A 25,081-nucleotide genomic window follows, 5' to 3' on the forward strand; every position below is an offset into this window, starting at 1 on the left:
CCTTCCTCATTTGTAGTGACTCCTTAAGCAGACTGCAAGCTCGTGACCACTGCATCCCCTGCCACCCTCTGGTAATGAATATCCAGGAGTCTATTTATGCACTCAAAAACTGTGGCTGTGGGGTGGTCTTCATCTGGATTCCAGGACATATCAGGATCCCGGGAAATGAACTTCCTGACGGACTGGCCAAATAGGCTACCAGTAAACCGACCCTAGACATTGGCACATTGGGCACAGATCTCCAATCAGTCTTATGCCGTAAAGTTTTCGGTATCTGGGATACTGAATGGCACACCCTCAGTACACCAATTAAACTATGTGTTGTCAAGGAGACAATGAATTTGTGGCGGTCATCCATGGGAGCCACTCACAGGGTCTCTGTTGTTCTTTGCCAGCTCCATGTCAGCCATACTTGGCTGATGCATGGTCACCTCCTCCATTGCAAGGACACACCTCAGTGTCGCTGTGATTCCCACTTGACTGTGGTCCACATCTTGTTGGACTGCCCAATTTTAGCCACCCTGAGGTGGACTATTAACCTTCCTGCCACATTACCTGTGGTGTTAGGAGACAGTGCCCCAATGGCTGATCTAGTTAGGAGACAGTGCCCCAATGGCTGATCTAGTTATACATTCTATTTGTGAACAGGTTTTTTGTCACTCAATCTAAGGGTGGGTGTCGTCCTCTCCCAGGCCTTCATCTTTCTTTAATTTTAACTCTGCCTCACTCTTTCTTTGCTTTTTGTTTGCCTTGTTCATCTTTTCCCTATCTGTGTGTCTTGTCTTGGCTTTTAGGTTGAAGATTTTAGTGTGTTGCAGAGTGGCTGGCTCAGCCTTTTCTATTCTTGCGATCAGCCAGCCCAGGCCATCTGCTATATTATTTTAATATCTTCTACCACTTTTTTTCCTTTTATTGCATGTTTTCCCCTTTTGGCTTTCTTCTTTTGTTTTCTGTTAGTTTTCCGCCTTTTTTACTTTCCCAGACACTTTTGGGGGCTGCTTTTAATGTGAGACATGTTGTAATGAGGAAACATGGGCTGATGACCCTATACTTTGGTCCCTTTCTCTCCAAACCAACCAACCCTCCTATGCCAGTCTGGTTATGGACTGTGTAGAAGAAACCTTCTTGTCCTCCAATACCACAAATTCCTTGTCTGGTTCAGATTCATTGATGATATCTTCCTGAGCTGGATCCTTGGTCGAGACACCCTGTCCTCATTTCTGCACAGCCTCAACAGCTCCCCCATCCACTTCACCTGATCCTCCTCAGCTCAGCATGCCACATTACTGGACATTGACCTCCATGTGTCTGACGGCTCCATCCATAATTATGTCCATATCTAGCCCATTAACCATTAACAGTACCTGGATTTTGACAGCAGTCATCCCTTCTACACCAAAAACTTGGTCCCATATCGTCTGGCCACCTATGGACAGTGTATGTGCTACAATGAGAATTCCCTTGCACAATACGCTGAAGGTCTCGCAAAAACCTTTACAGATGGTCACTATCTTCCAGACCTACAACCTAGACTACAGATGGATTTCCTATGCCATATCCTCACATACCCCTCACTGTCCTGCTTGGCCCCCCATCCCTCCCAAGAACCAACTGCGAAGGAGACACCCCCCCCCCCCCACACACACACACACGCACACACACACGCGCACACACACACACACACACACACACACACACACACACACACACACAAATCACCCATTGTCATGCCTGACTTGAGCAACTGAACCGTGTTCTTCACTAGGGCGTTGTCTACCCATCATTGTACCTGGAAATGAAGGACATTGTATCTACAATATTTACCACCCCTCCCGAAGTCATATTGCACTGCCCACCCTATCTACATAAATCATGGTTCTCCGTATCCCACTCCCACTCCAAACCCCTTGCCATAGGGGTCACATCCCTGTGAAAGACCCTGGTGCAAGACCTGCCCAACTCACCCAACCAGCATATACTACGTTAGTCCTATCACACAGTTCACTCTTGCTCTAGACCTGTCACAGGCTTAAGCATTCATCAGAGACGGAGCCATCTGTGTAAGCAGTCATGTCACATAGCAGCTCTGCTGTAATTGCTGCACTGCATTTTGTGTGGACATGACCACCAATCAGTTATCCACCAAGGTGAATGGCAACTGCCAAGCTGTAGCCAAAAACACAGATGACCACCCAGTGGCAGAACACATTCCTAGCCACAACAGCTAGAGTTCAGTGGCTGCTTCACAACTTGTGCCATCTGGATCTCCCCCCCCCCCCCCCCCCACCCCCCTCTCCATGCACCAACTCTTCTGAACAGTGTAGATAGGAGTTATTCCCACCAACACATCCTTTGTTCCCATAAACCTCCTGGCCTCAGTCTCCACTTACCTACTGCATCCACATACCAACAGTCTCCCCTTCCTCTGTCCTATCAACCTTTCCCAGTTCACTCCCCAACATTGTCGTCATCGTGTGACACCATGAATCAACATTTCTATTATTCCGTGAGTTGTCTCCTTTACTTCTAAATTATTTGCATTCTTCATCTTGTCTGCCTACTCCATATATTCCTTTTCTCATGATTTCTGCAGGGAACCTTCGCATTTCTTACATAATAACTTCACTTATTTTGAGCATCCTTCTGTAACACTTCATCTCAGAAGATTCAGTTTTGTTCTCAGTGATTTTTCCCATTGTCCATGATTCACGTCCATAGAATGCTGTAACCCAGATATATATTTTCAGAAATTTATCCTCAAATGGAGAATTTGTCTTTACCAGTGATGGTCTGCTTCTTTTGTTACCCTAGTTTCAACTGCCACGTTTTTCTTCCTAGATGGCAGAATTCCTTCACTTGGTGTACTACATGGTCCCTAATTTAGATGCTGAGTTTACTGGTAGTCACATTTCTGCTACCCCTCAATACTTTCATCTTCATTGGGCTTACTCCTAGTCCATATTCAGCGCTCATTAGGCTGCTGATTCCCTTAGAGAGGTCCTGTAAGTTTTCCTCACTTTCAGCAGGATAACAATGTCATCCATAATATCCTTTCACCCTTAATTTTAATCCAACTCCTGAACTCTTTCATTTTTATTGGCATCATTGCTTCTTTGATCTGAAAGATGAACAGTAGGAAAGAAAGAGTGCATCTCTGTCTCACACCTGTTATTATGCGAGAACTTCATTCTTGTTCTTCCATTCATATTGTTCTCTTTCGGTTCTTGTATATGTTTTGTATTACTTGCCTTTCCCTGTAACTTATTTTTCTAAGGATATTATATACTATCCGTCTTTCCCTATAACTTATAACTATTTTCCTGAGGATTTAAAAATCTCGTCTAAGAAAGCCACAATTTCCTTTTCCGTTCTTCTGTATATTATCTTTGTAGGCAACAGTTTAGATGCATGTGTAGTAACCACAACCGATAGTGGCAACGCCTCGGGCTGCGGATCGGAGCCGCCAGGCGGGGAAGCCGCCAGGCGGTGGAGCACGCACCACCGGGTAAACACAGGACGAGTCGGACGACAGACCGACGACAACTGACAACGGCCGACCACGACCGACTGTGAGCGACACGACAAGGAAGAGATAAACAACGGAGGCTTGTGGAAACCACAACACCGAACACCAAACGTAAATCCATTCGGAACCAGAGCCGGGCAAATGTCAACAATGAGCAACGACCAGAACGCAGTACCGCCGAGATAGAAACGAAATCCAGAGCGAGTACCAGACTGGCTGGACTAGGGCAGAGCGGCTCCCTATATACGAAACCGGAGGGAGCGGCTATCGTCCGCTGTCTGCACGTGGCTTAGCGGTGGCGCCCTCGCTGCGCGGAATAACCGCCGCGGAGGCGGAGCCCTCTACGGGCTGACCACGTCTATTTGTTCTGCCGCATGTTCGACTTCCGCGGCGGAAGGTACTAGAGCATGAGCTTTCAAACTGATTGTGCAGTTGTTCTTGCATTTATCAACTTTCTTTTTTCTTTGGGGTTTTGTGGATTATATCAATCTGATAGTATGTCTCCAGTCTCATAGATTCCACTCTCTAACTAAAATAATTTTTTCGTTGCAACTTTCTTTAATGACTTTATAATTTCAAAAGGGATGTTATCCATATCTGCTGCCCTTGCTGGATTGCAACATTCCAAAGCTGTGTCAGACTCTTATACTTGTGTGGGCTGCATTATGTCTCTCCAAATCAACACCTAGTCTTCTCTGCCAGAAGTTTATCCACTTTGTAAGGGTCTTCTCTGTACATTTGCACTCTCCTCTGTCAGTAGTAATTATTTGCATTCAATTACTTTAATACTGCTTGATGCTGTTCAGCTGACTGTATCAAGAGATAACACTCACATCACATATTTGACCCTAAGTTTGCGGCATTCATTAAATAAAATAAAATAAAAACGACATTGGACTGTGGGTCCACATCTTCCATAAATTCATTTCTTCACACATTGCAACTGGATGGAAGGCCATGCCTCCTTCTTCAGCTGAGTAACCAGAGCATTCCATTTGATACTTCTCCTAGCATCCAGAAGTAGTTAAGAGCTTCTGTGCCCGAGGTACCACTTTGCAGGCACGGCTAGTGTTTATATTTCTCCATATGTTATTTGGCCGACCTCTGGCTATTACTTCCGTGTAATACTAAAAACTTACAACCATTAAACTGCATCAAAACAAATCCAAAAAGCAGTTCAAAATTTGTGTTCTATTGTTATTCAACTATGCATTAAGAACAATGTTGAATTTCTTCTCATGAACAGTATTTCTAATTAATCCAGCAAGTCCAGTTTTCTCCCTTCCTTTTTGATGTGCAGGATTTAGAGTCATTTATGCCATTTCAGAAGTGACCTGTTTCATACATACTAACTGTCCTCTGTATTTAACAGTAGAATATGTTTCCACTCTTAATGTTAATGCTTTAGCTTTTAATTTCTCCAAAAGCTATTTTCTCTTTACTATGTGCCGAGCCTTTCTTATCGACTGTCATTATGTTTGTGGTTTCTTCAAATTTTCCTGCAGCTACGTTGCCTCAGCTTCCCTGCACTACTTATAGATTTTATTCCTAAGTGATTTGACTTACATTGCTGTATTCCTTTCTTTTCGTGAACATTTTTTATATTTCCTGCTTCCTTGTGAATGAATTGAAATATTTATTCTGTTATCCGAGGTTTCTTTGCAGTTACTTACCTTATACCTATATTTGTTTGTATAACTTCTATTATTGCTCTATTTAAAACTGTCTGTTCATTTACAACTGAACTTCTTACTGTGGTATTCAATATAGTCTTGTCCAAAACCTCAGACAACACCATACCTACATTTAAGTACCACTTCCTTACGAATATGTGTCTCTTCCTTGATGCAGCCTACAATCCAGTACCTGATTTGTTATGTTTTGTCTCACTAAGATGTAATCCATCCGCTATCTTCCCGTGTCTCAGGTCTTTTCAAGAATACCACCTCCTCATATCGCTCTTGAACAGTGCGTTTGCTATTGCTAGGAACGAGAAAATTTTGCTTAAATGGTAATGTGATCAATAACACGAAATGGGTTTTATGACATGAAATGTTGCAAAATTTGATATTTTCCCCTTTCCCATGTGAATTTGAAAATTATGCCAATAACAGTTTTATTTTATGTGCAGAAGGTAGCTGTCTGTAAAGAGAATGGGACTGTTAATTCATCTGGCTTTATAGAATAAGACCAACAAGATATTTTAGTTTTCAAAATTTTAGACATGCATGTCGTGGCTGCCACGTAATAGGTAAAAAAAAAATTCTGGTCTCCAGAGAATTACTCCATAAAAAAGTGATTGAGAAGGGACTGAGTCAGAGGTGTAGCCTATCCACCATTTTGAACAAGCAGTAAAGAAAACTAATGAGAAATTTGGAGAGCGAGCTACCATTCAGGAAGGAAAAAGCAAAAGCTTTGGAGTTCTCCAGTGAGCGCTGTTATTCTGTCAGACAGCAAAAGACTTGCTAGGTTGGTTAAAGTGAATAGATAGTATCTTAAAAAGAGGTCATTGGCTGAAACGCCAAAAAAAGTAAAACAGGGGTAATGGAGTTTAGTCTAATTACATCAGGAAATGTTGGGGAAATTAGATTAATAAATTGGATACCAAAAGTAGTAAACAAGTTTTGCTACTTTTTCACCAAGAAACTGGTGTTGGTAGAAGTAAAAAATATAAAATGTAGACTGACAACTCTCCTTTCTGAAAAGACAAATACGTTAACATAAAATAAAAATGTAAGTGTTACAAAGCCTGTTCTGAAAGTATTGTCTGGAACACAGCCCAACATGTAAGAAAACATGAAATCTTTTAACAATAGAGCAGCCTCCAGTACTCAGCATCATGCTAAAAGCATGAAGATGTAAACTCCTGCATGTCTCACCTACAATATCCATAATGCATAAGCTCTACAGTCAGCATTAATATAACATCTGAAACAGCCGACTTTTACTTATTGGTAGGTACTCAATGACATTCTCAAAATATGACGACGTATTGCACTTAACTTTATTAAATACATAGCAGAAGTTCTTAGGTATGGTGCTCTCTCGCCGCTGCCGCCTCCCCCCCCCCCCTCCCCCCTCCCCCCTCACACACACATTGCACAGTGACAGCAATTGAAACATCATCAGCTGTTGTCGTGGAGGTTGCTGACAATGTTCTCTTTGACCTATCTTGACCATCACAATACAATAATTTGTTCTCCGTGACTTTTCGGTTAGGTGTTGGAAGGATATCATTTGCTTATTATAAACATTTTTCCTTTAAATTATGGGATGCCGTTACATTTTAGTAAGTGTACTTCTGACAAAAAATGGAAAGTAATCTGATAGTGGAATGTTAGGAATTGTGGGAACGTTAACTGTGGCATTCTGCTGCAGTTACTTCACCCAAGAAAGCAGTAAAGAAGGTAAAAAGGTAGAGCAAGTGGCAGACTGATGTTTCAGATTATGTGGATTGTCTGTAACTACTTAATGTTGTCTTTGCTAATTCTAAGCATCCTGTCACCAACGAGACCATTTCCTCTTTTGTTCAGCACAGGAAATGTGTACAATGATAGTTCATATGTTTGAAGTGCTGATGTGAATTAAATATGGAATATATTTTGTTACAGGAAAATCAGACAGGAGAAATAACATTTTATCTCAAAGGCGCAGATGTGGTAATGTCCTCAATAGTCCAATATAACGATTGGCTGGAGGAAGAATGTGGAAACATGGCACGAGAAGGTCTCAGAACATTGGTGGTTGCCAAGAAAACCTTAACAGAAGAGCAATACCTTGACTTTGAGGTGAGTACATCTCTTACATTTTTGAAATTTGGTGTTGAAGATAAGTTTGGTAGATCAGACAATGTACAAAGAGCTACTGAATTAAACTGGGCAAACATAAAAATTACAGCAAACCAGAGTAAAAGAAGGGATTGATTGATAGGATATATCCTGAGGTGTCAGGAATCATCAGTTTGGTAACAGAAGGAATTGGAGGGGGGGGGGGTAACCATTGTAGAGGGAAACAATGGCTTGAGTACAGTAAGCAGGTTCAAATGGATGTAGGAGTTTCGGAGAGATGAAAATACTTTCGTGGGGTAGATAGTGTGGAGAGCTGCATCAAACCAGTCATAGCAGCAACAACAACAGATGACAACAACAGAAGCAGAAATGTATTTCTATATTACAGTCAGTGCTTCATTTACATTTTAATATGAGACACACCACTGTCATCTTTTTTCTGGATAAAAGACATTTTCCACAGACACATTATATCACATTATCAACAACACACACAAAATCTCGCACTGGCTGCTCCAACTCCTTCTTCCCCCACACTGAACTGAGGTTGTTTTCACAGTCACTAATGTCATAGCACAAATCTGACAGGATAGTAGCACATGCTTTGTCTGTTTGGAAGACTCCAGTTTTTTGGAAGCAGTCAGGGATGGTGAACTTACTAATCACCATCCATGCTTTAGCTACAAAATGCAGACCACCACAAATTAAAATTTTTGTGGAGACTGGGTCCTTCCCATTTAATAAATTTACATTTTTGAGAATATTATGAAAAGGAATGATTGCTACTTGTCGTACAGCAGATACGTTGAATTGCAGACAGGCACAACAAAAAAGCTACTAAAGCTTTCAGCTGGAAGCCGTCCTTCTGAACTAGACAACATGCACATACATATTCATGCAAAGCAGCTCACACACACATGGCTACTGTGTCTGGATGTCGAGGCCAGACTGCGAGCAACTGTGCATCGTGAGAGAAGCATTCTGGGTGTTTGTGATAGCATACAAGGACAAGATGGAGAGACTATAGGGCAGCTACGTGCAGTCGGGAGGTTAGATGGAGGATAAGGGGAGTGGAAAATGAGAGAAGTAAAAAGACTGTGGGCATGCTTGTGGAATGATAGCTTCACAGCCCATGCCATCTGGATCTGTTCTGCCAGAAACAGTTGCACAGGTGGGAACTCTCCCTGCAATATATGCTATATTCCCATAACCCTCCTAGCTAGTCATTGTCCTTCACCCACCTATCCTCTTCCCTGTTGCCACTGCAGCACTACACGACCTTCTATTCCAGAAGTGCAACCACAGTCATTTCACTTCTGTACTTTTCTGCTCCCTACTACCCACTCCGCTGTCCTCTGTCAAATCTTCCAACTGCACCTAGCTGCCATACCCTCTCTGCACCTTGTCCCTGTATGCTCCCAAATTAGAAGGCGGCCTTCTGGCTGAAAGCTCAGGTATTTAGTAGTCTTTTTGTTGTACCTGTCTGCGACTCATCTCTGCCATATGGCATATCCTTTTCGTAATACAATCGTTATTCCATCATGAATTTTCCAATGTGTAAATTTACATTTGTAGTGAACACTGGGCAACATTTACAAAGAGGAGAATTGTACTGCTATAGGCTTCCATTCTTGCATCAGTGCTGTGCAAGTGTTTTCAAAGGTTCTGAAGTCATCCACTATTCTCTGGTTTGCACTGTAGTTAGTGGCTGCTATGGATCTCTCCATATGCCCTCCAACACTCGAACACACCTCATCAGGGAGTGGTAGTTGAATGTCAAACAAGTTATCACTTACCAATCTGGATACACCTGCCAAACAGAGTAGTACCTGAGAGAAAGCCACAATGATTGGTGTTTAGTAGGACAGACAGGACATTTTACAGCCAGTTTGCTGTGTTTGAATACCTTGACTTCATTCAGGAATGGGTGGATCATATTACCGAAATAATCTACCATGCCACTGAAGCATTGCTTGTGCAGTTTTCAACTCAGCTGAAAACACATCCTGTATGTTGGTGAAGCAACAAATGTCACTCTGGAATCAGGGCCAAGCTGGTGGCTGCCAACTGCAGAGAGCCTTTCGGGTAGTGAGGACAAAATATCGCCAAATTATTAGAGAGAGCAAACAGGGATTGTGGCAGCAGTTCCTAACGAAGGTTAGTCGCTGTCCTCACTCATCCAGCACCTTCCCTGCTCCATTCCAGCACTACACAGCCGTCATTGCACCACCACACCCAGGCTTTTTAATTATTTTATTTTATTGTTTTATTTATTTCTCTCCTTTTCTGCTGCTTCCCCCCTCCCCCCCCCCCCTTCTCCACCTCTCCCCAGCTCACCACCCAACCTGAAGCACTTCACTGTCTGTCATCCCCACCATACTCTCTCTCCCCTTCCCTGCCCCAGCCTCCTCCTTTCCCCCACCCAGTCGCCACACCCATCACGCACTGGTGCTGCTGCTCTGCTCGCTGTGTGCTTTCAGTTACCTGAAACTGCATTGTGTGAATAAGTTTTGTGTGTGTGTGTGTGTGTGTGTGTGTGTGTGTGTGTGTGTGTGTGTGTGTTGTTTTTGACAGAGGCCACTGGCCGAAAGCTTTAAGTGTGAATATCCTTTTGTTGTGCCTATCTATAACTCAGCATCTCCACTATATGGCGAGTGGCAACTTTGCTTCTCGAAACACAGATTTCCTGTTACATCAGCAGTGTCCGTACACTCCTATGACAAAATGAGCAAGACAGTAGCACAAAAGTTCTGTTTTTTTTTTCTGTCCGGACAGACTGAACTGTCACAACCAAAGAGTTTCCTGTGCTACAGCAGAGGTACACAGATGTCAAGACAGAATTCCAATGCATGAACTCACCACTGAGCTGCTTTATAAATTTTAAGTTCCATGGGGGGGGGGGGGAGGGGGGGGGGCAAGAAAGGGTTAAAAAGTCTTGAGAGGGTTGCTGGAGTCACTATCTATTCCAATCTATTCCATTCCCACAATAAAGAGATAAAGGAGGAGGGAGGAAATATAGCTACAAATACTTCCCAAGGCTTCACACTTTCAGAAAAGACATGGAGGAAGAAGAAGAAGAAAATTTTATATTTGAGTAATATTGATGAACAGAGGACAGACATAATTTTCATGTGACTGGCATTCTTTTATTTTATGTTATCAGTATTATGCTAAATGAAATTCTCCGCTATGTTACATTTTTACCCAGTTTTTGTTTTATGGTATTTCCTTCTGGCACCACATGATCAACCTTATTTTGCTTTGGTTATTTCCTTTGTTAAAAAAAGCTTGTTGGGGCCACCTGCTTGACCATGGTGCTTGCATATTTTCTGCTGTTGTCATCTTCCACTTCTGGTGTTCATGGTGAAATTTGGTAGTTGTTTTTTTGTTAGTGCATTGAGCTTTTGCATTACTGCAGTGTTCCTCGATTCTCATGCTGAACCCTATCTTGGGTCCTTAGATCATTTCCTGGTCTCTTTGTTGTTAAATTCTGTAAGGGATGTTAGGAAGGGTCTGGTTTCATTAGTTCCATGGTAGTCATCCTTTAGTAGTTGTGTCTTGCCTTATATATAGTTCTACAAGGTATTTGTTTATTTGCTTGATCCACAGGGATCCTGTGGCTTTGCTCTTGCTGTCTACTTTGTGAAGATCTTACTGGACATCTTACGAAGATCCATTCTGTATCAGTGGCTATAGAAACCTAGTCATCATCGGACAACAACAGTGATGTTTCCTTAGAGTTGATAGAGTTCATGATTAGGTTTATGCCATTGTCCCTCATCTGGTAGGATCCTTGGCTCCACTGTCTTTTGCAGGAATTTCTGTTCTTGTAATTTGAGAACTCTTATTAGGGTCTCCTTGGTTAGGGATAAAAATTCTGCTGTGCAGAGAACTGATGGTCTGAGTACTATGTTTTGGTGTCTTAGTTCAGTATTGATCTACCTAGTTTGATTTTCCTTTGTTTAAGAGGTACTGTTTCACCAAGATCATACAAGCTCCAGTCTTTAAGGTATTTTGTAGCGTTGGCTCTCTTGATAAGCTTAATTGTGCTGACTCATTCTAGGTGTGTTTTTAATATTATCTTGATCAGTAGACCCGTTTTCTTTGCTATTAAACGCAGTGCTACCCCATGTTTCTCAGAGGCTGTGTCATTTTTGAGTAGATTTATGATCTCTGACTTCCTCGTATATGAGTGGAGGGGTGTGGTTGGTGTTGGGATTAGAGGGTTCTATAACTCGGAGAGTCTTACATAGATTCTTTGACATTTAGGAGTTGCTGAAAGTATTGACATAAACTTTTAATGTGTTATAATTGAGGCTCAGTGATCCATCTTCTTGCTGGAAATGTGAAGTAGGAGGCATGAAATGGGTCATCTTTTTTGAGGTACTTTTAGAGATCTATATAGTTGTCTATTTGAAAATTTCCCTCTGGCTGTTCAATCAGTTGTTTGTTGTACTTCCTCTTTGCCCATCTTATGATGCTGGCTGTTGTCTTCCTTTGTGTAATAAAGGCCATTTTGATACTCTAATGAAAAACTATTGACCGTTGACAAATTTTTGATCATGCTGATAAAAACTGTGTGCTAAATCAGGACTCGAAACTGGGACCTATTGGACATACTGACATATCCTATTAATATGATCATTTGTAGAGTCAATCTGTAGCTTACAAATTAGTATGCGAAATAAGCCTTTGTGTATAGACTTCAGCTATTGAATAGCACCAACTGCACAATGGCCGTTCACAATGGCATCCCCACCACCACCTCTGCCACCTTCCCTATCATACCGTCTGCCCAGGTATGGGCCAAATTATTTAGTGTAAATTCCTCTTCAGTGTCTCATGGTCTTGCGGTAGCGTTCTCGCTTCCTTTTCACGGGGTCCTGGGTTTGATTTCCAGGGGGGTCAGGGATTTTTCCTGCCTCGAGACGACTGGGTGGTGTTGTGTCGTCGTCATCATCATCATTATCATCATCATTAATTCCTATTATGGTCGGAGGAAGGCAATGGCAAACCACCTCCACTAGGACCTTGCCTAGTACAGTGATGTGGATCTCCCACATCGCCCCCATGCTCCTATGAGAATGGGACATCATCATCATCATCATCTTCTTCTTCTTCTTCTTCTTCTTCTTCTTCTCAGCTGCTTCCCAGTGGTTGACACTCCTTTTTATTTTACTAGTTGCTAGTACTCCACTTAATTGTATTACTTTAATAGACTGTTTGATGTAATTTATGTAAATAAAGCTTTCTAACAAATGCATCATTATGTAAAATAGAACCAGTACGCAACCATCAAAAAGTGTTCACTGCAAGTTTAGCTTTTTTTCTAATTTTGGAAAAAGTGACTCCACAGTCTGAAATTCTTGTATTTGTGCTAGTAACATTGACAAATTTTTCTTTCAGAGTCGATACAATGCAGCTCGTATGAGTGTATCAGATCGTGTTTCTCGAGTGGCTGCTGTAGTGGAAAGCCTTGAACGTGAAATGGAGTTGCTGTGTGTGACAGGTGTTGAGGATCGTTTGCAGGATCGTGTGCGCCCCACATTGGAGCTCCTAAGAAATGCTGGAATAAAGGTATTCATTGTTTGCTTACAAGTTTGTATTAAATTGGTGAAGAATGATTTGTCTGAGCTGTTTTGCTGAATTGCCAATAAGCTTGTAGCAGAGTTTTTTTATACATAATAGTAAATGGCCAAAGTTGCTGTGAATTAATAAATGAACTTTTGTTCTTGCCAAAACTTTCAACTGAAGAAGCCACAATATCATTGAAGGACATACTGCACTTAACAGAAGTATCATGACCGTCACATAGTAATTAAGAACAAGTTTTTACTTATTGAGTGTCTTCTAAAATCCTACACACTCACCATTGACAGTACTGGAGAGCAGTATCGTAAAATAGTGCTCCACACTTTCTGTAAGATATATCTGGATCTAGTTAACAATCCACATTTAGTATTTCAGATTTTTTTTCCCTTGAGGTCATGCTTCAATTACGTAGCTCTAATTCAAATTACACTATTACTAAGGACTTCAGTATAAAGTCTTTGACATAGAGCTGAGTGAGTAAACTGTTGATCACCACTTATTAAAGTTATGATACTTCAGATCTGCTGGCAATAAAAAGATATTTCAGAGAAAAGGCTAAGCCACAGCTGAGGAAGGGGTTACTGTACCTCCAAGCCACAAAAGAGGAAGGTGTGGATTAGAGTCCCAGGCTGGTAAACCTGCATGAAATTTTTGAAGACAAATTTGAACTTCTGCTTTTCTCCATGAATGAATCTGTCCTTAACGGGCAACTATTTGTTTCAGATTTTTGTGGAAAAGCAACTAAAAAATCAAAATGTGCAGTATACATTATACCCATAAAGACTATTTGTGGAGAGTAGAAATTTGTATAGGAGAAGGGTAAATTTGTCCATCCCTATCAAATCTTTGTTGGTGAAGAAAATTCCTCAGTTCTGGGAAAAGGGCAAACTGTACACATTCGCAGATCCCAAATGTGCTCTACAGTCAGTAAGAAACTACTAAAAAGTATAATGCTAGTTGAAACAGTGATAAATAAAGGGCACATATATCTAGAAGTTGATTAAATCAGAAACTTTAACCATTGACATTTTATTACAGAGACCACCTGTAGTGTGCACATTATCAACACAACATTAGGTAACTTTTACTGTACATACCAGTGTAAAATACAGAAAGAGATATTATGAGGTAATAAAGACCATTATTTATTTACTAGTTTGCAATCTGTTTGCAACCAGTGTTGAAGAGGCGGCTAGATAATAAAATATTATTGTTTCTGATGAAATCTAAAATTGTGGAAATAGATTTTCTCTTTTGGGATAATAGCCTGACACTTGACTAACTGAGATGCTAAAGGAAACATACCAGGTGCCCTCCTAAGAGCTGTGAGGTACATTTTCTCTAGTGTTTCAGCAAATATTTGCATTGCTGTTTTTTTGCAGTGTGTAGCTGGTGATAATCAAAACAAATACTGCTCATCTAATCTTTCATGGGCACCCAGTGTCAGTTAAAAGTATCAGTTTGTTTCCCATTACAGAAGTACTGATTTTGGAATTTTATGTGCCCATCGAACAGAGTGGCCCCAAATTAGTCTATTGTGATATTTGTTTTATCATTGTGTACAAACAGGAACACTAAAACATGAAGAGTAATCAGTACTCCAGCAGCAACGGGTGCATGGTGGTAGCAGTCAGTGTGGGCCAAGGTGATGTTGTTGCTCCTTATTATTCTGTGTGTTTTACTGTCTCTGTTAATACGTATTGATAAAACAAATATTGCATTAGACTAATTTGGGACTGTGTATCAAATGAGGACATAAAATTCTGCTTTTAAACTAATTTTATGTGTAACAGGAAACAAACAAATGCTTTCTGACACTGGGTGTCGCATGAAAGATATGATGAGTAGTAGTTGCTTGGACCTAGTCTATCTACACAGACAGAAACTAAATTGCAAATATCTGCCAAAACACCATAGAAACTGTGCCTGACGACTCTTAGGAGGTCAATACCAGTTACTATAAATAGCACTGTTCTTGGTTGAGGAAGTGTTAATTGAGGCACTGCCTGAAAAATTAACCTTTAACCAGAGCCGTTTTTGATTATTAGATTTTGCTGTTACTTCGTATGCTAGTGTATGCTAAGTAATCATTTGGTGCTTGTCATCTAAATTTTAAAATAATTGAATGCAATCTTTTTTAAATCCAGATATGGATGCTGACTGGTGACAAACTGGAGACAGCCACTTGTATTGCTAAGAGTTCGCACTTAGTTTCTCGCACCCAGGGGTTGCATGTCTTCAAATCTGTTATGACAAGGACTGACGCTCATCTTGAACTGAATACTTTTAGGAAGAAACAAGATTGTGCCCTGGTTATAAGTGGTGATTCTTTGGAGGTAAACACGTTATTTTTATATATCATTCGCAGGCCTATATTTAATTACTAATGCAGTTTTAGTTTCTGGTCTTCTGCTACATAATGCACTAAGTTGTAAGTAACAAAGCATTTGTCCAACTTTTGTAACAGAAATTACCGGCTATTCAAATGATAGAAGTGGTACACAAATATGAATATAGATGCAAATTCTGTCTCAAATGCGAAAACTCAAAATTACCTTATAAATGCTATGTCTTAGTGGGTCACATCAGATGAACTATTTTATAAGAGATAGTTTGAAACAGATTATTTTATTTTTTGCATATAAGTATAAAAAAGTAACCAGTTTTTGATTACTGGTATTGCACAACATCTAATGAAGCTTAGATTTCAAAGACAAGGTTTGTAATACTGTGTCTTTGCAAAATAAGAAATGCATGAACGCAATCATGTATCAGTGCACTTGATGCCCTGGTGCTGCGCAAATTATTGTTGTTTAAATGGTGTGTATAGGGTCCATATCGAATAATGCAACAAGCAAAGAAACGTGTGTGTATCTGCTAGCTGAAGTTCAAAAGTTGGTGTAATAAAGACTCTTTAATGTGGCAATTCTAGGTGGTGGGTGTTATGAACTATGGTTGTATTAAATTCTGGTAGAGGTTGTAAAAAAGCTGTTTTTCTCTCCCCCCCCCCCCCTGCCAAAAAAAAATTATTATTATTATTCAAATTTTGTGGTGTCTTCAGTTTTATAATCTATTGGCATGTGCTCAATATCTTAAAAAATTTTACAATGATCCAGTGATTAACCAACTCAACTTTCTTATGTATTACATTCCTTTGCTTATTAGGTGTTAAGAAGCTATCTAGTTTGTCTGAAAACTGTGCTGATTACAAAACATCAGAAATTTTGTATTTTGTTGTCACTGTTCATTTGTAAACATATTCCTGAACTAACTTCTTGATAAAGTAGATTAAAGAGGTAGGTACATAATTTAGCATTTATACAGCTAATATCAGATAAATGTTAGCAACTTTTGCACTCATTTAGTTTCAGAGTAATTCAAGCGAATATTATTTCACTATTCAGTTAATCATAAATGTATATCTTTGTGATTTATTAAATTCCAATAAACAACAGTAGCTAAAGCCAGCTGTAATTATTTTAAATTTATATAAGAAGCTGGTTGGAAGACATTTTAAGTCAGTCTGTGGTTGGTTTGAAAGGAGGAACGCCTATGGTTAAAAAATATGGGATAATGTATTGCAGACAAGTTAGTACAAATTACAAGTCAGAAAATGTACCCCAATTTATCTAGATTTCATATCTGGGAGTTTATTAATAATTCAGTGACTTTTAATGATCAATTGTTCTCTGAGCATATAATTAGTGTCATGGACTGTAACAAACTTCAATAATGGTTGTCTACTGTGACAATGGGGTCAAACTGTGAACTGTGTTGTTTCCAATAGTTAGTTATTGATTTTGTTGTTAGATTTCAAGGACAACGAATTAAGAATTTTATGTGGCTGTGTTAATTATATTTGCCTGCCACAGGTGAACTGTTGTGAACAGTCACATCAGAGTTAGGTTACTGCATTTGATGTGACATTATCAGACGTCAATTGAGTGTAGTCTATGATTGTCCAATTATCTTTACAGTACTTATAATAGACTCAGTCTGGCCATAAACAGTAATTTATTCACCATCTCAGTCCAAATAATGTGCCTGAACTGCAAATCCAGTGTGGACCACATTATCAGTAGTAGTATATTTCCCCACCCCCAATGTCTCGGCCAGTTTTGATGGAGGTGCAACTAGTGGTGGCATACTTGTGCAGGTGTTGTTCTTTGCTCATTCTTTTCTTTTGTTATTTCAAAATGAGTGAAAGGATTAATCCTGCCAAAAGTCTTCCCCTAACATCTGAATACAATTATTTTCAATTTTACTTCCACACAAAATGCCCACGAAAGGTCAGAATCGATATTCTGCAGATTCAGCGATTATTGGATTGGGTGGGAAAACAAAAATAGTATCCAGAAAAACCTTAAATCACAGGTGCACTCTATTCAGAGAAAATAAGCAAAGAATTTTGGAATAAACTTTTGAGTGTGTGTGTGTGTGTGTGTGTGAGAGAGACTTCTTTCCTAGGCACTTCGCGAACTAGACAGTTCTAAAGATAATGTGTGAAATTACCTGGCAATTATGCAAAGTCAAGTTTACTCTAATCAAACATGAAAGTGATATACAGCTTAGGTACTGTCAATCTAGAACATCCATCAATACTAGTTTCTGTCTAAATATGAGTTCAGGTGGTACTATCACCCAGTGATCTTGATATGTTTATGCATGCAGTTTACTCACTATTTGTGTTGGATCTTCACCTGATGAACCTTCACTATGACTTTCTTCTGCTAAAAATGTTGTTTTAATGCCCATAAACACATTGTTTAGAATTGCAAAAAGACCTTTTGCCGTAGCTTTCTCATCAGAATTGACATTCAAGGTACTTGGCCACATTTTAGAGAAACACATCAGAGATTTCTTCCGAGAGCTCGTAAAAGTACATATCATCATGGCCATAGTTAATAAAAACTGGAGAGTAACTAAAAAAAATTTGATTCATAACAATAGTTGTGAATGTCAGTCTATTATCATATCAGGCAGACAACACGACAAGTGATGATGATGAAGTCCCAAACTCCTTGACAGAGCATAAGGGACGATGCAGGAGACCCGCACTGCTGTACTAGGCAAGGTCCTAGCGGAGGTGGTTTGCCATTGCCTTCCTCCAACCATAATGAGGATGAAAGATGATGATGAAGATGACACAACAACACCCAGTCATCTCGAGGCAGGTGAAAATCCCTGACCCCACCATGAATCGAACTCGGGATCCCGTGCTCGGGAAACGAGAACGCTACTGCGAGACCATGAGCTTCTACACAAGTAGAGGAAAATAGAACAAATTCATTTAAATCCAGCAAATCAGCTGTCATGGAATCCCTGGAATACCAGTATAGGTGTTCTTTTTCTGTGTGTGTGTGTGTGTGTGTGTGTGTGTGTGTGTGTGTGTGTGTGTGTGTGTGTCATAAAGTTGGCATTATCACTTGGCTTGTCCAACAGTCTGATCATGTATGATCAAAGCATGGGACCCTGAAAACTGACACAAAAATTGCTGCAGCTTTTGAGATATTTTGACAGTGATAGTGTACATGTTGTCCCCAAGAAGCAAATTCCTGAACGGTAACCCTAAATGGGTTGAAGGCAGCAGTAACTGATACTCACACTACCCCATAACGTGTGTTGCACAGAACACTTTAGAGGCAATAAACTATATCTCTCTGTATGGACAAGCATAAGGGAAAGTAAGTATATTACGAATGCAGAGAATGAGTGGGGAGAGAGAGAGAGAGAGAGAGAGAGAGAGAGAGAGAGAGAGAGCTCTCTGTAGTCCACAGAGCATCTCTTGATGGAATGAAGTTTGCTTCTGTTTTGACACTTCCAGGTACGTACTTGAAGAATCCTTTCTTGGGAGGGTAATACCCCAAATAGATTGCTATCACTGTGTATGGGTAGCATTAAGAATATTGTGCAAGCCATGTGCTGGGCACACTGTGAAGCATTTTCAAGATTTACAGTGTTTGGCACTATGCTATAACAGCAATTGGTTGGAAACTCAGACTAGTTATGTACTGTTGTCACTTTCCTTTATATATAATAATTACAAGAACTACTCCCAAGTCTAGGTATAGCAAGTGCTATTACGTTATTGGTTTTCAACCCACCTGTTATTCACACGCATCCAGTGCAGTAAAGGGCACTAAAATTGAAGAAAGAAATAAGATTCAGTAGTTTCTATGGTCCTTTCAAGTTTAATATTGTTTTATCAGGATTTAGTATGTAGATGGTGATAAAGAGCCACTATGGATCTACCATATTATGAGGTTGCAGCTGTTACAGCCAAACAGCCATCCTTTATGAGCTATTAAGTGGGTCATGTCAACTCACCTAGACCACTGTGCTGGACCATCACAGATTTCATTGAAATTTTACGTGAAATTTGGCACATGCCCCCAATCAACATCAGTAAAGTTTAATGTTCATCAAAGCAACATTGTCCTAGATTTAATCACTTATTTGGCTCCATTTGTGACTTCACACAGAGCGAGCATGATTTTATGGAGAGTTTGAGCTGTTCTATCTCAAGTACTATTTTGTCGAAAGAAATGAAGTTTGGCTGTTTTGTATAACTTTGCATTCTCTTAATAATAATAATAATAATAATAATAATAATAATAATAATCTGAATTTGGCTTGTTACATCTTACTGATTAAAAATATGACAAACTTGAAACTTGGTATGTAGTAACCTAACAACACAAGTTTCTTATATATTAAGTTTGTTATGTACTGCTTTTCAACACTGAGTCAGTTAGATGCAAAGTTGGAGATTTTGTAAAAAGATAAAAAAATGCAGTAGTTTAGGCCTAATTTTCGAAAAAAACTGTTTTCGATGAAACTCTGCAAACTAGACTCATTAGGAAGATCACTGTTTTAACCACAAAAAAACGTTTATTTGATTATCCAACATGGGGTAACAGTGCTAGATAATTTGAATTAAAGTTGGATTAGAAATACGCAATAGTAAAAAAATTTAAATTTTGGATTCTTATATATCATGCTGTAAACATATCCTGAACATGAAACTTATTATGCTATGGGTCAGTAGTACAAGGATGTGAAATACAAAATTTAATTGATGCACTACTTTCCAACGATCTACAAATCTGTCATAATGATGACTGGTTTTGTGGAAACGTGAAACTAAATGATATTAGACACTTCTTGTACAAATACCTTTTTCTATTATCAAAGCAATATAGTGAGATATTAGTTGTCAATAAACAAATAAAAAATACATGCAACAAAATACATTTAACAAGTTGTTGAGACATAGCCCATTGTCGTGGTACATTAACTCGAATTTGTCCATCATTTACAAGTATCGTTAGCACACATTAGGAAATTGAATGTGATGATCTGAATGCTTGAAAACATACTCTTTCCAGCTCTGATTATTTTGAAATCAGTTATGTAAATCAGATCTTCTAAAAGCAAATTGAATGTTATCTATTTTTGGCATTTTTACGACAATCAAATTTGAACTGATTTTGTAGAAATTTGGAAAGCAGCATGTGATGGAAAACCTTATATTGCTTAGTTGTTGTTGTTATCCTTTTTTTACCTGTAATCAACATGTTATAAGAAGTCAAAGTTAAAACTTTATTCACATTACGAATTTTCTGGCTACATTGCCTTGGTTTATCTTGTATTGTTAGGCCATGTTGGAAATTAAACCCACTGATCTGAGAAGGGGTCTTAAAATACATTGTTTTGCGTGAGACTGTTTTTAAAGCTTTAATATAAAACAGCATTGGTAAATGAAGTGTTGAACATACCCAATGTTCACCTTTTCACAAAAGTCTCCATTTTTTGAGGAATTTGTAGATTCATTGGAAAATAGTGGGTCAATGAAATTTTGTATTTCATATTCTTGTTCCACCGACCTATTGCATAATAAGTTTCATGTTCAGCATGCATTTTCTTTGAAATATGAGACTCCGAAGCTTAAATTTTTTTCATGCTGTGATTTTCATGTCCATCCTCAATTCAAATTATATAGCATTTTTAGCTCATGTTGGGTAATCAATAAACTTTTTTCTATGGTTAAAACAGTGATCTTCATACCACTTAGGAAAGTTTTATAGAACATAGTTTGTTGCAAAATAAGATCCAGAATACTGCATTTTTGATATTTTTGTAAAATCCTGTACTTTACACTTAATTGACTCTGTAGTGGGAAGTGGTACATAAATGGAACTTCATTTTGAAAATCTTGTGTTGTTAGGTTAATACATGCCAAGTTTCTTATTCATCATACCTTTAAACCCTGAGAGGTAACAAGCCAAATTTTTTGCGGGCAATTTTGCCTAAAATTTTGTAGCTGAACATGGCTTGTAAAATTAATTTAATTACTGTTCTTAAGTGAACCATAAAACTGTACAAGATAGCCAAATTTCAATTCTTTCAAGAAAATATTGCCCAAGATACAACAGCTCGTAGTCGCCAGAAATTCACATTCACTCTGCACAAAGTTGTGCTTCGAATCAAACAGGTGTTTGTATTTCAGCCAGTATTGCTTTGATGAACATTAAACTTTACCAGTGTTCATTGGTAACATGTGTGAATGTTCACATAAAATTTCACGGAAATCCACGATGACAGAGCAGGAAAATGTTCCAAAATTGCTCGATATGACATAGAATGACACAAGTATGTTTAAAAAAATCATTCTTTACTTATTTTACAGGTCAATATTTTCCTTGCTGTAATGGTAGATACTAATAATTGTAATGTTTACCACCTGTTGATGTTCAAGTTGTTCATAATGGAATCCATACTGACTGTCTTACAATGGAAGACTAGTCCATTTCTGTTTATTAAAATCTTCCCTTCAAGTTCCAAGACAGCACTTATTTCAGTATGGAGCATGGTATTCCTGAAGAGTTGTATTACAGCGCTTCTGTCTAACACGCATTTACAGTGATATCATAGTTACAGTGTTCTAGAGTGATAAATGCAGTTTCCCCAGTGAAGTTTATTACTATTATTATTATTATTATTGTTATTATTATTATTATTATTATTATTATTATTATTATTATTATTTGTATTATCTCTCTGTGTGACATCATTCTTACAGAATATTAAGTAAGTTGTAGATACTTTTAGCAAAATTCCTGTACTGTGTCGCAATAATGAGGTACTGGTGGTGTGAACAGGTATGCCTGCAGTACTACCAGCATGAATTTCTGGAACTGGCTTGTGGCTGTCCAGCAGTAGTGTGCTGTCGTTGTTCACCAACTCAGAAGGCAGAAGTGGTTCGGCTCATACAGAGGCACACAGGCAAAAGGGCAGCTGCAGTTGGAGATGGTGGCAATGATGTTAGCATGATACAGGCAGCAGATGCAGGTTGTGTACCATATTGTTATCTAGATGGTTTTACCATAGAAATATATTTCAAAATTTTTTAAGACCATTTTCACTGCATTGTTTTTTTTCAGTCAGGTTTAATGTATCATTTCTGTACTTTCATTTCTTTCTTTATCCAGTTCTGCACATTTTCCAAACTCCAAGCTTCAACGTAAATAGAAAAATTTTCTCATCCCCATTTCTTACTCAAATTCATTGGTCTTGCTATTTTTATCTTCAATGAAAAAAATAATTGTCTTATATAGCAAGGCCTTTTCATTTCCATGTGTTCAAAATGTAACACTGAAAGTTACATAAATAGCTTCCAATATCTGGAAATGTAAATGTAAATCATAGGTTACACATTGCCATGTATAAAATGAGTTGCTGCCCCCCCCCCCCTCAAGCAACTGGAGACAGTAGCTGTGTTGTGTTGTGGCATGCGTGCGTGTGTGTGTGTGTGTGTGTGGGGGGGGGGGGGGTTGCAGGTACACATTCCACTTCAGTAGGAGGACTTTGTCTGAAAGTTTAAGAGAAAATATTGTTGCAGTCTTTTTCATAGTGTTTGCTTGCAACTCATTGCCTCATGTATGTCCTTTCCATAAATTTCTGTTCTGTTGCTCCATTATCTCATCATTTTTGTGAAACTGGTGCATGCTGCTGAAGATTTGGTGATTATCTCCCTGCATGTTTTAGTGCCACTTTCAGGTAGTAGTCACATCTGCTCTACAGATAAATACAAAGCCCACACTGTGTCATCACCAGTTTGTTCTCTCTTTCTGATTTTGTGTGATCCCATGTGATGTTCTCAAACTGTCTTTTCCGGGCATTTGGCGAGTATACTCAGGCATACTCTGTGTGATGATTCAGTTTCTGTTTCCAACTCTCTCTGAAATTCTGAAATGACAGCAGCATGAAATGGGAGAGATTGTGACTCATGATATAGAGGTGACATTGAGTGACAAGAGTTCGTCACATGTTGAAAAACGTGCGTGCATTCATACATCTACAACTCTCTCTCTCTCTCTCTCTCTCTCTCTCTCTCTCTCTTCTCTCGCACTCACACACACACACACACACACACACACACACACACACACACACACACACAAGGTCACAGCTACTGTCGTCTCCAGGCACTAAGAATTGACTGTGATGAGCAAAAATTCGACGGGTGTGATTGGTGAGAGTACATAAGAGGTGGGGTAGGAGAGAGAGGGATGGGGGTGGGGGGATTCATTAGTGCTGTCTTTGGGTGTGTGCAGATTGTAGGCTGTAGGTGCAGCATTGGGAGGCTGTGCTGAATGAAAAAGCCAGAGGAGAGAAGCAGAGAAGAGGAAAGGGCTATGCAGATGCGATGGGGGATAGAAGGTGAGTGATGCTGGTGTGGGAGCAGGAAAGGAGATAAGAGGCACTTGCAGCAGGGACTAAAGTTCACATTATGTAAGAAGGCAGCCCAATTTTCAGCTGTTCTGCGCATCCACCCCCTCCTGCCACTAGCCACTGGCAGCCAATAATATTAATTCTCTTTCTGAGCAGCTAGCAGAGTGTTACAGCTAGGAGTGAGAATCTCACTCCTACATGCTGCACTGTTGCTGTACTTCGCGACAACCAAATTATTTATTCAACTGTCAATTTTTTTTGTTTCCTTTTTTTTCTTGCAGCAGTATAGCTGTGAATGTGTGTGTTTACGGCATTGAATTTGAAGTGCTTCACAAGCAGGCAAAGCGAATTATTTACCGCATTTATAACTTTTTCAAATGTGAATTTGAAAACACATCTCCTACTGTTGACACTTGAAAACACAAGAACGGACTCCAGAACCATGTGTTGTCGGCAAGAGAATTGTAAGTGAAAATGTCAGAGCTGCAGGAACCATAGAAATAACTGGTTTCATGTCACATGGAAAGCATCGAAATCGCAAGGAACCTGTAACACAAATGGATGGTTTTAACAAAGATGCTTTAAAGGGTTCCATGTGAATGATGAACACACGACGTCACAAAAATGTTTACAGTTATGGTGGCTTCAATTGTAAGCGCTTGTCAATGTAAAGAATTTTAAAAGATGTTGGTTCCAGATACATTAAGAAGAGAGTTTTTAGTTCAAAGAAGTGACATAGGTGCAGTACAAACTATATCCCATGTAAGGGTCCACAATACAAGAGGAGGAGGTTGCTCAATAGTGTACTGCCCTGGTGGAATGTTGGCCAATTAGAATCATTCCAATATGATCTGCTGGAAAATGAGTGATGGTACTGGCGGTTTTAAAGTTGTCATAGGAATAAATTCTCGGACAATTTTTCTGCATGCTGACTCTTCTTCAGTTTTGTTTCTGAGAATAAACTTGTATTTACATGTAAAAAAAAACAGCAGTGACTACCATTGTGAAATGAGCACTGTCAGTTTCGTGACGTGATTCACAATTCTTGTCATATCATGCTTGAAGTCGGTCATTGTCAGTTAAATTTAACTGTTATAGAGAAAACATCAAGTACAAACACCAGAAGAGTGGATATTTTCCCACGGCCGAAAAAATAAAAATATTAAGCACCGTATAAACCAGACTCGTGCCGATCTCTTGTAGCTCGTTAATTTATACAAGTCACGTGACAGAACGTACAAATTTGACTTCCTTGCACATGAATAGGGTCACACAATTTTGTCACTGTCAGTGACACGTGGAATTAATTTGGGAAAATTGTTTTAAGGCTATGTGGGAGAGGGGGGAGGGGGGAGGGGGATTCAAGATGTTACAATAGATCGCTTGTGCATGAGGCAATGTACAACATCCCACCTATAGCGTGGTCATAGTGCGCAGCATG

The 25,081-nt window shown here is 39.3% G+C and overlaps 1 protein-coding gene across 3 annotated transcripts in view; it reads left to right on the forward strand.

The window, feature by feature from the left end:
- Positions 1-25,081, forward strand: part of LOC126416765 (probable phospholipid-transporting ATPase IIB) — a 173,583-nt gene that overhangs the window by 108,951 nt on the left and 39,551 nt on the right. For all 3 annotated transcript variants that reach the window (XM_050084607.1, XM_050084608.1, XM_050084609.1), the window contains 4 exons: positions 7,138-7,314; positions 12,721-12,891; positions 15,054-15,242; positions 22,068-22,257. In XM_050084607.1, the coding sequence (XP_049940564.1) occupies positions 7,138-7,314; positions 12,721-12,891; positions 15,054-15,242; positions 22,068-22,257 (727 nt within the window). The remainder of the gene's footprint in view (positions 1-7,137; positions 7,315-12,720; positions 12,892-15,053; positions 15,243-22,067; positions 22,258-25,081) is intronic.

This window comes from Schistocerca serialis, chromosome 8, assembly GCF_023864345.2.
Source record: "Schistocerca serialis cubense isolate TAMUIC-IGC-003099 chromosome 8, iqSchSeri2.2, whole genome shotgun sequence".
Lineage (NCBI taxonomy): Eukaryota > Metazoa > Arthropoda > Insecta > Orthoptera > Acrididae > Schistocerca > Schistocerca serialis.